Raw genomic sequence first — 13,879 nt, forward strand, 5'->3', positions numbered from 1 at the left:
CAATCCTTGCTATCCCCAGGACTGAAGAAATGTCGTAAGTCAGTACGTTAGGATATATGTAATGAGTAAAGAGTATTTATTAAACGTTTCCCCATCTATTATAGGACCACAAAAGGCAGGGCATATGTGCTTTAAATTAATTCATTGATATGCTTAGGTGCATTCACTATATCATATGGGACTGTTACGTGGCTATTTTCCTGGAACAGCTATATGAAGCATGGTAGGCCAGGTGGAGCACTCTTCTGTGATAACTCTCTCAAAGAGAAATGAGAAGCCTGCAAAACTGCTTTGCCCAAATATTAGAATTGACAAGGCTTATAGGAATGCATCAAACCAAGGGCCTTTTATTTTTTTTAAGTGTATCAGCAAATGTAAATTATGTTAAACTTTCAAGTTGCTTATGATTTTGCCTTGTTTTTAATATTAACTCTGGTTAGTCAATTAGCCCAGATTCATCTTTTATCCTATGCCTTTTCAGGCTATCTCACCTAATTTTTTAGTAGAGTATATATTTGTTAAAATCACATTTGTATCAGTCCAACTTTGTGAAACTGTTAACCCCCACCAAAGTCCCACATATTCTGTAAATGTTCATCAGGGGTTTGCTATTCACTGGTGGCTAAATTATTGGCATTTCTCCAAAGAGACAGAGGCATTTTCTTCTCAATCACAGTAACTGTTGAACAGCTGTGCTGACCTTTTGGGAAGTGATAAGCACCAGATAAACAGGTTTCTGGGGAGGAGGCCGAAGGCCCTGAGCCCAGGTTAGTCTGGGAAGGCCCCGAAGTTTCACCCCTTTAGAGCTACATCAGTACTGCACGGCCTCCAAGGTCTTAGGTCAGGTGGTCTGCCATTTTGAGATTCTTGGTCACCATTAATGGGCTTCCCCATAGAACTTGCATCAGATCTTGTGCTTGTGTTCATATGATTACTCAGGATTATCCCCTTTGCTTTGCAGACGGTCTTTCTTACCATCTTGATGAGATCATTAGGGAATAAGAACACCATTCTCCTTGGTTTGGGTTTTCAGATGCTCCAGTTAGCCTGGTACGGTTTTGGATCTCAGGCATGGTAAGCCTCTCCCATGGATTCTTATGAACTAATAGACAGATGTATCTTTTAGAGAGCTCGAATTAGTTGAGTGTGATGTGAAGGAAGCAGGAGTTACTTTACTGGCATAGTGTATTCAGCATTTCAAAAACTGTTAAGACTTAATTTGGGGAAGGGTAGAGCTGGTAATTTAGGATTATTTGGATAGATTGCCTTCACCTCAGCAGGCTTTCAGTGAGTTGTTACTTCCTCCAACCCTCCAAAAAAAAGTTTTATGCCAAATTTTTAAACACATTTGTCAATTTTTGGAGTCAACGCATTATAGGCAAAAACAAAACAAGAAGACAAGGAAAAATGACTGATTATGGTGGAATTTACTACTATCATTAGCTGAGTGACTTTGGACAGTGACATAACCTTTATAATACAAAGCATATGAGTTAGATGAACACTGCTGTCTCCTCCAGAATCTTGTGTATCCTGATCAGTTATTACTCCTAATGTATTAGATTCCCATTAAGAGGAAGGAAGGTCAAATTAAGCCCTGTGGAATAAGAAGAAATAAAAAGAATTTTGAGTGCGATTTTGTTGTGTGGCAAGTTTCCCTATGTGCCTGGCTACCAAATACTAGAGTCCATATCTCCGTTTTAGATATTTGATTTGGTCCCCATTTTGCAGTCATAAGTGGATGACACAATTTAGAAGAACTCGAAATGCTTTAGGTAGTCAGTGGTTGATTCTTCTTGTTCTTGGAAGTCTTAATTTCAGTCCCATGAACTTTGGTTCAATAGCTGATTCAGTCAAACTCATGCTACCTTAGAAAAATTCTGTCGACCTAAAGGGTTTTTCCTTTTAAATAAGGACGTGCATGTCATCCCCAAGAGAGTCTGGCCAAGCAGTTTTTAAGCCCAGGTGGGGCCTCACTTTGCTCACACTCAACACCTAATACTGACACACATGTAGGTTCCTTTCATTGAGAAAAAACAAAGGTCTAAAGGAAGTACACTTGGAAGTCTGCAGGATGTCATCCTGAACTTCAGGTCTCTGAAGTGTTGTGTGCCACCAACTTTTTCTGTCGGTGGCACACAACGCTTTATTGAGGGGTAGAAAACTGAGCAGCTCAAAGACAGTATGGAGCTGAGCCTTTGAGAAGTACAAAGAAAAAAGTGGAAAATTGGTAGGGAAAATGTGGTATTTATAGGAACAAGAAATCCTTTTGCATTTCATTGAGCTTACATCTAAATATGGTAATAGGGAAACTAGGAAGAAGAACAGATTTGACAGAGGTAAAATAAAGAAATGAAACTTTCCCAGCCTGTGAAGTGATCAGTATTAACAGATGCAAAACCTTCTAGGTTAAAAAAAAAATCCATTTTTAAAGAGGAAAAAAATAAATATAACTTAACACAAGAAAACAGAAAGCATTTTGTGCTTTTGCCATTGATTGTACTCTGAACAGCAAGCTCATTGGGGCTGGCCTGCTCCCTGACCGCAGCCTGTCCTGTCATTGCAGGATGATGTGGGCAGCAGGGACCGTGGCCGCCATGTCGAGCATCACATTTCCAGCAGTCAGTGCCCTCGTCTCTCGGAATGCAGAGTCAGATCAGCAAGGTGAGGTCACTGTTTTCCTCCTTCAACGGAGACGTACCTGCCGTAATCATGAGCAACTCTGAGCCTCTCTTCACATCAACAAAGCAAGATGTTACAGCCATGTGGTCCCTGCTCAACAATCATACCTATTTACTTTGGCAAATAGGAAAATTCTGTTTTCCTTCCTACTTTGATCTTTGATCATATTTTTGAAATCTGGACTCAGCGGGTCAGAATACTAAGACAACTATCCATTTTCTCTTTTCAGTTTTGACTCCTCTTTTATTTGTCACCATTAGAATTTACTAGACTTTAATCATATTTTAACAGAGTAGTTAGTAAAACAGTGAGTTCTTTATTTAATCACTGAAATTTCTTTAATTTGGAATCACTCAAAGTCCATTACTCAACTTAGGAAACGATTCTTTGAGTGGATAAAGAAAAATAAATCTGAGTAGTTCTTGATAATTGGATGCAGAGTGAGAGACAAAATTAAGATGACTATGTAGAGTAGCACTCTGTCTAGACTCTTACTTCATCCTTCTTGTGCCTCTGGCTTCCCTATCAAGCAGTTCCTACTGCCAAAATTAGTCCTTTTCTTTCTCCATTACTTAATGGCTTACCTGACTGTAGTCAGGAAGTAGTGAACTTCAGAAGAAAAAAATTTTAATGCCTTAGAGATATTTTTAAAGTTTCAATAAAAAACTAGATTGGAAAAGCTAGTTTATTCATTGCACCTATTTTTCCATATCAGAAATTAGCCATCTTATTCATATCTACTTTTATTTTTTTTAATCTTTTTTTTTTTTTTTTTTTACAGTAGGTCCTTGTTGGTTATCTATTTTAAATATAGCAGTATCATTTGAAGACCACAAATTCTGTGTGTTACCCTGGTTATGTTAACTTAGCTGACTGCATCCTTGGGGAGGTGTTGTGCTTGAAGTAAAGGTATGAGCTATCTGTGAAGGATGGACATTGCCTTGGCATCTAAGAGACACTATCCTATCTCAGGACATGAATTTTCTTTGGCTTTTTTTATGCTTACATGTATTAATACAGATGTTTCTAAATGTCAGCATATAAACTTATTAGAACACACTGTATTAGGTTGAATTATATTTGACCATTTTTGATTTACAGCAACATTCATCTCATGATTCAAGCTAATTTTTTACCTGCCACATTAGATACCAGAGATATCTAGAAATTAGCACTTGGGTTTTTCAGTAGAGGTGTACAGGGGGATGGACCTGGAGTATAGAGGTCACTGTGAGGAACAGAATCTGTCTGAAGGTGCTGGGAGCACACAGCATCAAGACCTCTATGGACTCACACATGGGCAGGGATACAAGAGGCAAAGGGCAGATTTTTATTGTAAAAACACCATTAAATGAGTAGAAAAGGAAAATCTCAATCCACAGAAAAGTGTAAATTGCCTATAAATGGAGAATATCAAAACTTTTTATTATTCCCTGATTATAGGAAGATCTGCTGTTAGGGAATTCAGCCTCAAAGGGCTTTTAGAAACATCACTGTCATTTCATACCCTATAGATCTTAGGACATTGAGTGAGGACAACATTAAAAGGATATAGAAAACCAAGGAAACATTTGTGCAGTGAATGAAAATATGATGGGTAAAGTCCCTAAAATCTACTTTCCACAGCCTAGACTACTCAGTCCAGCAGAAGCAGTATTTCATATTAGTAAGAAAGTACTGTTAGTCTCCAATCTGAGAAGACTGGCTCCCTTCTCTTTTTTCTGACCTAGGAGTTGCCCAGGGTGTCATAACTGGAATAAGAGGACTGTGTAATGGCCTGGGGCCAGCCCTGTATGGCCTCGTATTCTACATGTTCCACATGGAACTGACTGAGTTGGAACTGGAATTGAATTCTAACAATGCTGCCCTGCAGGTAATTTGGTAATAAGTCTAGGTTTACAATAGCATTTGTGTCTGATTTATAGCAAAATCTTCCGACCTTAAATTTGGAAAGTGTTCTTATTTTTATAATACTATTGTATTTGACAGTAGTAAGTGCTATGTTCATTGCTTCCTGGGACTAGGGAGGGATCATTTCAGTGATTTAATATCTTATGTAAAAGATTTGTCTTAACTTTGTTCAGATTCTGTTTTCACCTATATAATTACTCTGATCAGAATGCTGTCCTCTGGTGAAGCTCAGGCCAAATAAAAGATGAAATGACCTAAAATTCCAGCTAGAATTTGAGCTAGAGTGCTTTTTCTACTATTTATTTGCTATTACTTCCCTCCTTCCAAGCTATATTTAATATAGATTTCTATACAAAATTGGAATTACTGTCATGTACATAGTGCATGAACTCAGGTCACAGGGCAGGATTAGAGATAAACAACTGTTGTTTACATGTTTGGTTAAGCTGTTGGAAAGTTTGGTTAAGCTGTTGGAAAGTGGTGCACAAAGCAGTGATTAGTTGCCCTCCATCATATTCCAGACACCAGGCTCTGTTAGAATTTGCTATGACACTTAATGAACATTTGCTTATGAGAAAATAACTCACTTTTCAGTGGTGTGCTATTTTGGGGTCGTCCAGGACTAATTTTGATTGGAAAGACTAACCAAATTCTTCATCTTCATTTGTTTCCCACACCCATCAGGGAGCTGTCATCCCAGGCCCACCGTTTTTATTTGGGGCATGTATTGTTCTTATATCTTTTCTGGTTGCCTTATTCATCCCTGAATACAGTAAAGGCAGTGGAATTCAAAAACACAGCAACAGCATCAGCGGCAGCCTAACCAACACAACAGAACGAGGCAGTGATGAAGACATTGAGCCACTACTGCAGGACAGCAGTATCTGGGAGCTCTCTTCCTTCGAGGAGCCTGGGAATCAGTGCACTGAGCTATAAACTCTGAAGAAACGAGAATTCTGTAGACTCCATCTCTGAGAGCCATGGGGGAGCCACACCACACTGGAGACTTCATGGTGCTGGAGGGGAGATACTAGTGGCATCCTTCAGGGCCGAGTTTGAGAAGTAACCTCCACCCCTCGTCTCCCGCCCCTTCCTCCTCCTGTTCCTTTTCTACCATTCTTTTTCTTTCTGCTTATATGTTAGAACAAGTTAAGGTTGAAATACTTTTCTGCAAGTAAATGCAACTCTCAAAAGTTATCTGGAGTCCTCACTTTGAAACTCAGAAAAAGTCATCTCTGGTAGAAAGGATGACTTTCCTTCAGTAACTCCAGAGTAAGAGTGACCATGTCCTTTTCAGTAGAAGGTGCAGGATTAGTACAACTGCCTTCTCTGGCAAAATTTGAGATAAAGAATCCCATATTTTCTTCCCTCCTGTTTCTCTGAACTGTGCCCGTTTAGCCCATAAGTGTTTATGAGTGGCGGCTCCAAGAGTCACTCAGTATCAGGGATCTGTTGCCTTTGTTCAAAGGTCAAGCAAATAACTAGTCTTACTCTCCTTTCCTTCTCTCTACTTCCTATTCTTGGCTAGAGTGAAATTCAGCATATACACCTCTGGACAGTAATAATATTGATTAGTGATAACCTTTACCAGATGAAGGAAAATTTTTTAATAAATATATAAATCATGAAGAACTAGCAATTCAGATTCCTGGACCTAATGTTTTGGTTAGATCCAAGGTGATTTTACAGAAGAAAAACACATTAGCCATTCTGGTGGCAACATAGAAATTGGAGGGTGCTTGTAAGAAAGTTTTCAACAATGTAAACATTCCTAAGTGAGAATGAGAGTTAGTAACTGGATACCAGTGGAGTTTATATCCAAGTTTAGACTCACGTAATGCATTCTTACTATATTTGCTCCTACCCACATCTCCTGTGTCTTACTTTTCAATGTTTCTTATTCATCACACCCCTGCCTTAACTGCTCTATGTAGGCATTTGTTTTCAGTCAGTCTTTATTTTCATCTATGTATCTGCCATTTGAATCTCATGGGAATATGCACAGCAAATTCCTTTCTAAAATATAATGGTTTAAGAAGCTCAGTTTCACAATAAGTGTCTTGCTAATTTTTCGAGATGTTTTATGGACAAAGAAAACTTTACAGATTATATGTATTTTCCTGCACCAGTAAGTGGACCATTAAGGGCCCATCTTTAACACAGCACTCCTTTGAAAGTTTTATAGGTATGAAATATATGTAGATATTCATAAGGAGTTTTAATTTTTTTTTGATGGGGTGCTATGTAAATCTTGTATTTATAAATGTAATGAAGGTATTGACAGAAAAAAATATATACAACTTTTATAAAGGATTGTGTACTGACTGAATACATTTAAAAGAAAATATATTTTGAAACCTGTTCTGCTGCGAACAAAGATAACATATCTTTTTACTATGCTGTTGGTTTTTAAGTTAAGCTTCCTAATGCATAATAAATTTGCAATGGATACTTTTATGTCTTTTGTGTTTCTTTAAAGGGAACAGTACCATTGATCTTTGGGTTCTCCTTTGAGTGACTTTCAACTGAAATAAGTTTTTAGTCCTTAAGCTAATGCAGAAGATATGTGTATTTTCAAAATAAGTTTCATTTCAAAATCTCCCTTCAAAAAGTTGTGATCTTCAAAAAGAGATCACAACTATTTTTTATTTTTAAAAAAAGCAGGGATACAAACATACTTGTACACCCATGTTTATTAGCAGCATCATTCACAGTAACCAAAAGGTGGAAGCAACCCATGTCCATTGTTGGATGAATGGATAAAGAAAATATGGTATATATTATACATAAATGGAATATTATTTGGCCTTTAAAAGGAACGAAATTCTGACACATGCTACAATGTGGATGAACCTTGAATATATTATGCTAAGTGAAATAAGGCAGTCACAAGTTGACAAATACTATATGGTTCAACTTATATGAAATATCTAGTCAAATTCATGCAGAAAGTAGAATAGTGGTTGCAGGACTAAGGGGAAAGGGAAGTTATTATTTAATGGGTAGAGTTTCAGTTTTGCAGGTCAAGTTCTGGAGATGGATGGTGAGGATGGTTGCACAACAATGTAAATGTACTTAATGCCACTGAACTACTTAAAAATGGTTTAAATGATCCATTTTATGTTATATACATATATATATATATTTTATATATAAATTTATTTATTTATTTTTGGCTCTGTTGGGTCTTCGTTTCTGTGCGCGGGCTTTCTCTAGTTGCGGAGAGCGGGGGCCACTCCTCATCACGGTGCGCGGGCCTCTCACTGTCGCGGCCTCTCTTGTTGCAGAGCACAGGCTCCAGATGCGCAGGCTCAGTAATTGTGGCTCACGGGCCTAGTTGCTCTGCGGCATGTGGGATCTTCCCAGACCAGGGCTCAAACCCGTGTCCCCTGCACTGGCAGGCAGATTCTCAACCACTGCACCACCAGGGAAGCCCTATGTTAGGTATATTTTGCCACAGTTTTTAAAAGATGCTCTCATGGAGTCTTTGTTCTTTACCACTGCTTATCAAAATTGTAGTTTCTTTACCCAGTATAACAAATGTCATTTTTTTGAATTAGGTAGATTTTTAAAATTGAGATAAAATTAACCATTTTAACCATTCCAAAGTGGTTTTTAGTTTAGTGGTTTTTAGTTTATTCACAAGGTTGTACAGCTATTAGCACTATCGAATTCCAGAACATTTCCATCATCCCAAAAGAGAAACCCCATACCCATTAGCAATCACTACCAATTCCCCCTATCCCCATCCCCTAGAAACCAGTAATATACTTTATGTCTATAGATTTGCCTATTTTGGACATTTCATATAAATGGAATCATACAGTATGTGACCTTTTGTGTCAGGCTTCTTTCACATAGCATGTTTTCAAGGTTCATCTATGTTGTAGCATGTGTCAATTTTTATTCCTTTTTAAGGCTGAATATTCCACTGTGTGGCATATATCACATTTTCTTTATTCAGTTATCAATTGATAATGTACCAATCAAATGTCAGTTGGCATTTGGATTGTTCTCACTTTTAGGTTATGAATAATGCTGCTATAAACATTCTTGTCCAAGTTTTTGTGTGAACATGACCTCCTAGGTGTGTGTCAGGGAGTAGAGTTGCTAGGTCATGTAGTAACTATGATTAGCCATCTGAGCAACCAACAGAGAGCTGCACATTTTACATTCCCATCAGTAATGTAAGAGGGCTTCAGTTTCTCTGTATCCTTGCCAACATTTGTTATTTTCTGTTTTGTTGTTGATAGACATCCTAGTGAGTTTAGAATGGTATCCCATTGTGGTTTTGATTTGCATTTCCCTAATGATTGATGATGATGTTGAGCATCTTTTTGTGCTTATTTGCCGTTTGTATCTTTTCTTTGGAAAAATGTCTATTCAAGTCCTGTGCCTATTTTTGAATCAAGATGTTTGTTCTCATTGAGTTGTAAGAGTTCTTTATATATTCTGGACACTAGACTCTTACCAGATGTATGATTTGCAAATATTTTCTCCCATTCTGTGGGTTGGCTTTTCTTTTTCTTTATGGTGTCCTTTGATGCCCAAAAGTTTGTGTTAATTAGGTCCGATTTATCAGCTTTTTTTCTTTTTGGTGTTTTGTATGGTGTCGTATCTAAGAATCTGTTATCAAATCCAAGGTAATGAATTTATATGTTTTCTTTTTTCACACATCTTAAAAGTCACCATTTTAACCATTTTAAAGGTACAATTCAGTGTTTTTTAGTATAGTCATGATATTGTTTAGCCATCCGTACTATCTAACTCCAAAATCTTTTCATGTGCTTGCTGGCCATTTGAATATTCTCTTTGCAGAAATGTGTGTTCAAATCCTTTGCCCATTTTTAAAATGGATTATCTTTTGTTGTTGGGTTGTAAGTGATCTTTATATATTCTGGATGTAGACTCTTATCAGATATACTGTTTAATAAATATTTTCTCTCATTCTGTGGTTTTTCTTTTTACTTTCTTGATAGTGTCCTCTCATGCATAGATTCTGATAAAGTCTAGTTTATTTTTTTCTTTTGTCAATTGTGCTTTTGGTGGCATATTTGAGAAACCATTGACTAATCCAAGGTCATGAAGGTTTACAACTATTTTTCACTTCTAAGTTATATAGTTTTATCTCCTACATTTAGGTCTTTGATCCATTTTGGGTAAATTTTTTGTATATGGTGTGAGATAGAAGTCCTAATTTATCCTTTTTCATGTAGTTATCCAGTTCCCTGTACCATTTGTGGTTGTCTTTTTTTTTTTAAACATCTTTATTGGAGTATAATTGCTTTACAATGGTGTGTTAGCTTCTGCTTTATAACAGTGAATCAGCTATACATATACATATATCCCCATATCTCCTCCCTCTTGCATCTCCCTCCCTCCCACCCTCCCTATCCCACACCTCTAGGTGGACAGAAAGCACTGAGCTAATCTCCCTGTGCTATGCGGCTGCTTCCCACTAGCTATTTTACATTTGGTAGTATATGTAAGTCCATGCCACTCTCTCACTTCGTCCCAGCTTACCCTTACCCCTCCCCGTGTCCTCAAGTCCATTCTCTACGTCTGCGTCTTTATTCCTGTCCTGCCCCTAGGTTCTTCAGAACTTCTTTTTTTTTTTTTTAGATTCCATATATATCTGTTAGCATACGGTATTTGTTTTTCTCTTTCTGACTTCACTCTGTATGACAAACTAGGTCCATCCACCTCACTACAAATAACTCAGTTTCGTTTCTTTTTATAGCCGAGTAATATTCCATTGTATATATGTGCCACATTGTCTGTTGATGGAAACTTAGGTCACTTCCATGACCTGGCAATTGTAAATAATGCTACAATGAACATTGGGGTGCATATGTCTTTTTGAATTATGGTTTTCTCTGGGTTTATGCCCAGTAGGGGATTGCTGGCTCATATGGAAAATCTATATTTTGTTTTTTAAGGAAACTCCATACTGTTCTCCATAGTGGCTGTATCAATTTACATTCCCACCAACAGTGCAAGAGGGTTCCCTTTTCTCCACACCCTCTCCAACATTTGTTGTTTGTAGATTTTCTGATGATGCCCATTCTAACTGGTGTGAGGTGATACCTCGTTGTAGTTTTGATTTGCATTTCTCTAATGATTAGTGATGTTGAGCAGCTTTTCATGTGCTTCTTGGCCATCTGTATGTCTTCTTTGGAGAAATGTCTATTTAGGTCTGCCCATTTTTGGATTGTGTTGTTTGTTTTTTTTTTTTGATATTGAGCTGCATGAGCTGCTTGAAAATTTTGGAGATTAATCCTTTGTCAGTTGATTCGTTAGTAAATATTTTATCCCAGTCTGAGGATTGTCTTTTCGTCTTGTTTGTAGTTTCCTTTGCTTTGCAAAAGATTTCAAGTTTCATTAGGTCCCATTTGTTTATTTTTGATTTTATTTCCATTACTCTAGAAAGTGGATCAAACAAGATCTTGCTGTGATTTATGTCAAAGAGTGTTCTTCCTATGTTTTCCTCTAAGAGATTTATAGTGTCGGGTCTTACACTTCGGTCTCTAATCCATTTTGAGTTTATTTTTGTGTATGGTGTTAGGGAGTGTTCTAATTTCTTTCTTTTACATATAGCTGGCCAGTTTTCCCAGCACCACTTATTGAAGAGACTGTCTTTTCTCCACTGTATATCCTTGCCTCCTTTGTCATAGATTAGTTGAACATAGGTGCCTGGGTTTCTCTCTGGGCTTTCTATCCTGTTCCATTGATCTGTATTTCTCTTTTTGTGCCAGTACCGCATTGTCTTGATTACTGTAGCTTTGTAGTGTAGTCTGAAGTCAGGGAGTCTGATTCCTCCAGCTCCGTTTTTTTTCCTCATTACTGCTTTGACTATTCGGGGTCTTTTGTGTTTCCATACAAATTGTGAAATTTTTTGTTCTAGTTCTGTGAAAAATGCCATTGGTAGTTTGATAGGGATTGCATTCAATCTGTGGATTGCTTTGGGTAGTAGAGTCATTTTCACAATGTTGATTCTTCCAATCCAAGAAACATGGTATATCTCTCCATCTATTTGTATCACCTTTCATTTCTTTCATCAGTGTCTTATAGTTTTCTGCATACAGGTTTTTTGTCTCCTTAGGTAGGTTTATTCCTAGGTATTTTATTCTTTTTGTTGCATTGGTAAATGGGAGTGTTTCCTTAATTTCTCTTTCAGATTTTCCATCGTTAGTGTACAGGAATGCAGGAGATATCTGTGCATTAATTTTGTATCCTGCTACTTTACCAAATTCATTGATTACCTCTAGTAGTTTTCTGGTAGCATCTTTAGGACTCTATGTATAGTATCATGTCATCTGCAAACAACAACAGCTTTACTTCTCCTTTTCTGATTTGGATTCCTTTTATTTCTTTTTCTTCTCTGATTGCTGTGGCTAAAATGTCCAAAATTATGTTGAATAATAGTGGTGAGAGTGGACAACTTTGTCTTGTTCCTGATCTTAGATGAAATGGTTTCACTATTGTACCATTGACAACGATGTTGGCTGTTGGTTTGTAATATATGGCCTTTATTATGTTGAGGTAAGTTCCCTTTATGCCTACTCTGGAGGGTTTTTATCATAACTAGGTATTGAATTTTGTTGAAAGCTTTTTCTGCATCTATTGAGATGATCATATGTTTTTTCTGTTTCAGTTTGTTAAAATGGTTTATCACATTGATTAATTTGCGTATATTGAAGAATCCTTGCATTCCTAGGATAAACCCCACTGGATCATGGTGTATGGTCCTTTAACTGTGCTGCTGGATTCTGTTTGCTAGTATTTTGTTGAGGATTTTTGCATCTGTGTTCATCAGTGATACTGGCCTGTAGTTTTCTTTCTTTTTGACATCTTTGTCTGGTTTTGGTATCAGGTTGATGGTGGCCTTGTCGAATGAGTTTGGGAGTGTTCCTCCCTCTGCTATATTTTGGACGAGTTTGAGAAGGATAGCTGTTAGCTCTTTTCTAAATGTTTGATAGAATTTGCCTGGTCCTGGGCTTTTGTTTGTTGGAAGATTTTTAATCACAGTTTCAATTTCAGTGTTTGTGATTTGTCTGTTTATATTTTCTATTTCTTCCTGGTTCAGTCTCGGAAAGTTGTGCTTTTCTAAGAATTTGTCCACTTCTTCCAGGTTGTCCATTTTACTGGCATATAGTTGCCTGTAGAAATCTCTCATGATCCTTTGTATTTCGGCAGTGCCAGTTGTTAACTCTCCTTTTTCTTTCTAATTCTATTGATTTGAGTCTTCTCCCTTTTTTTCTTGATGAGTCTGGCTAATGGTTTATTAATTTATCTTCTCAAAGAACCAGCTTTTAAGTTTTGATATTTGCTATTGTTTCCTTCATTTCTTTTTCAGTTATTTCTGATCTGATCTTTATGATTTCCTTCCTTCTGCTAACTTCGGGATATTTTTGTTGTTCTTTCTCCAGTTGCTTTAGGTGTAAGGTTAGGTTGTTTATTTGAGATGTTTCTTGTTTCTTAAGGTAGGATTGTATTGCTATAAACTTCCCTCTTAGAACTGCTTTCGCTGCATCCCATAGGTATTGGGTCGTCGTGTTTTCATTGTCATTTGTTTCTAGGTATTTTTTGATTTCCTCTTTGATTTCTTCAGTGATCTCTTGCTTATTAAGTGGTATGTTGTTTAACCTTCATCTGTTTGTATTTTTTACAAATTTTTTCCTGTAATTGATATCTAGTCTCATAGCGTTGTGGTCAGAAAAAATACTTGATATGATTTCAGTTTTCTTAAATTTACCAAGGCTTGATTTGTGACCCAAGATATGGTCTATCCCTGGAGAATGTTCCATGAGCACCTGAGAAGAAAGCGTATTCTGTTGTTTTGGGATGGAATGTCCTATAAATATTAAGTCCATCTTCTTTAATGTATCATTTGAAGCTTGTGTTTCATTATTTATTTTCATTTTGGATGGATGTACTGTCCATTGGTGAAAGTGGGGTGTTTAAAGTCCCCTGCTATGATTGTGTTACTGTCGATTTCCTCTTTTATGGCTGTTAGCATTTGCCTTATGTATTGAGGTGCTCCTATGTTGGTGCATAAATATTTACAATTGTTATATCTTCTTCTTGGGTTGATCCCTTGATCATTTATGTAGTGTCCTTCTTTGTCTCTTGTAATAGTCTTTGTTTTAAAGTCTATTTTGTCTTACCTGAGAATTGCTACTCCAGCTTTCTTTTGATTTCCATTTGCGTGGAATATCTTTTTCCATCCCCTCACTTTCAGTCTGTATGTGTCCCTAGGTCTGAAGTGGGTCTCTTGTAAACAGCA

General features: G+C 37.1%; 1 protein-coding gene across 2 annotated transcripts in view; it reads left to right on the top strand.

The window, feature by feature from the left end:
* The window catches only part of MFSD14B (major facilitator superfamily domain containing 14B), a 63,517-nt gene extending 56,488 nt beyond the window's left edge, over positions 1–7,029 (top strand). The window contains exons 9-12 of one of the 2 annotated variants that reach the window (XM_060101438.1): positions 962–1,074; positions 2,567–2,664; positions 4,413–4,555; positions 5,278–7,029. In XM_060101438.1, the coding sequence (XP_059957421.1) occupies positions 962–1,074; positions 2,567–2,664; positions 4,413–4,555; positions 5,278–5,529 (606 nt within the window). In that variant the 3' untranslated portion in view covers positions 5,530–7,029. The remainder of the gene's footprint in view (positions 1–961; positions 1,075–2,566; positions 2,665–4,412; positions 4,556–5,277) is intronic. The other variant, XM_060101439.1, reaches the window with a different exon arrangement.
* Positions 7,030–13,879: the final 6,850 nt, after the last annotated feature.

This window comes from Mesoplodon densirostris, chromosome 6 (assembly GCF_025265405.1).
Source record: "Mesoplodon densirostris isolate mMesDen1 chromosome 6, mMesDen1 primary haplotype, whole genome shotgun sequence".
NCBI lineage: Eukaryota > Metazoa > Chordata > Mammalia > Artiodactyla > Ziphiidae > Mesoplodon > Mesoplodon densirostris.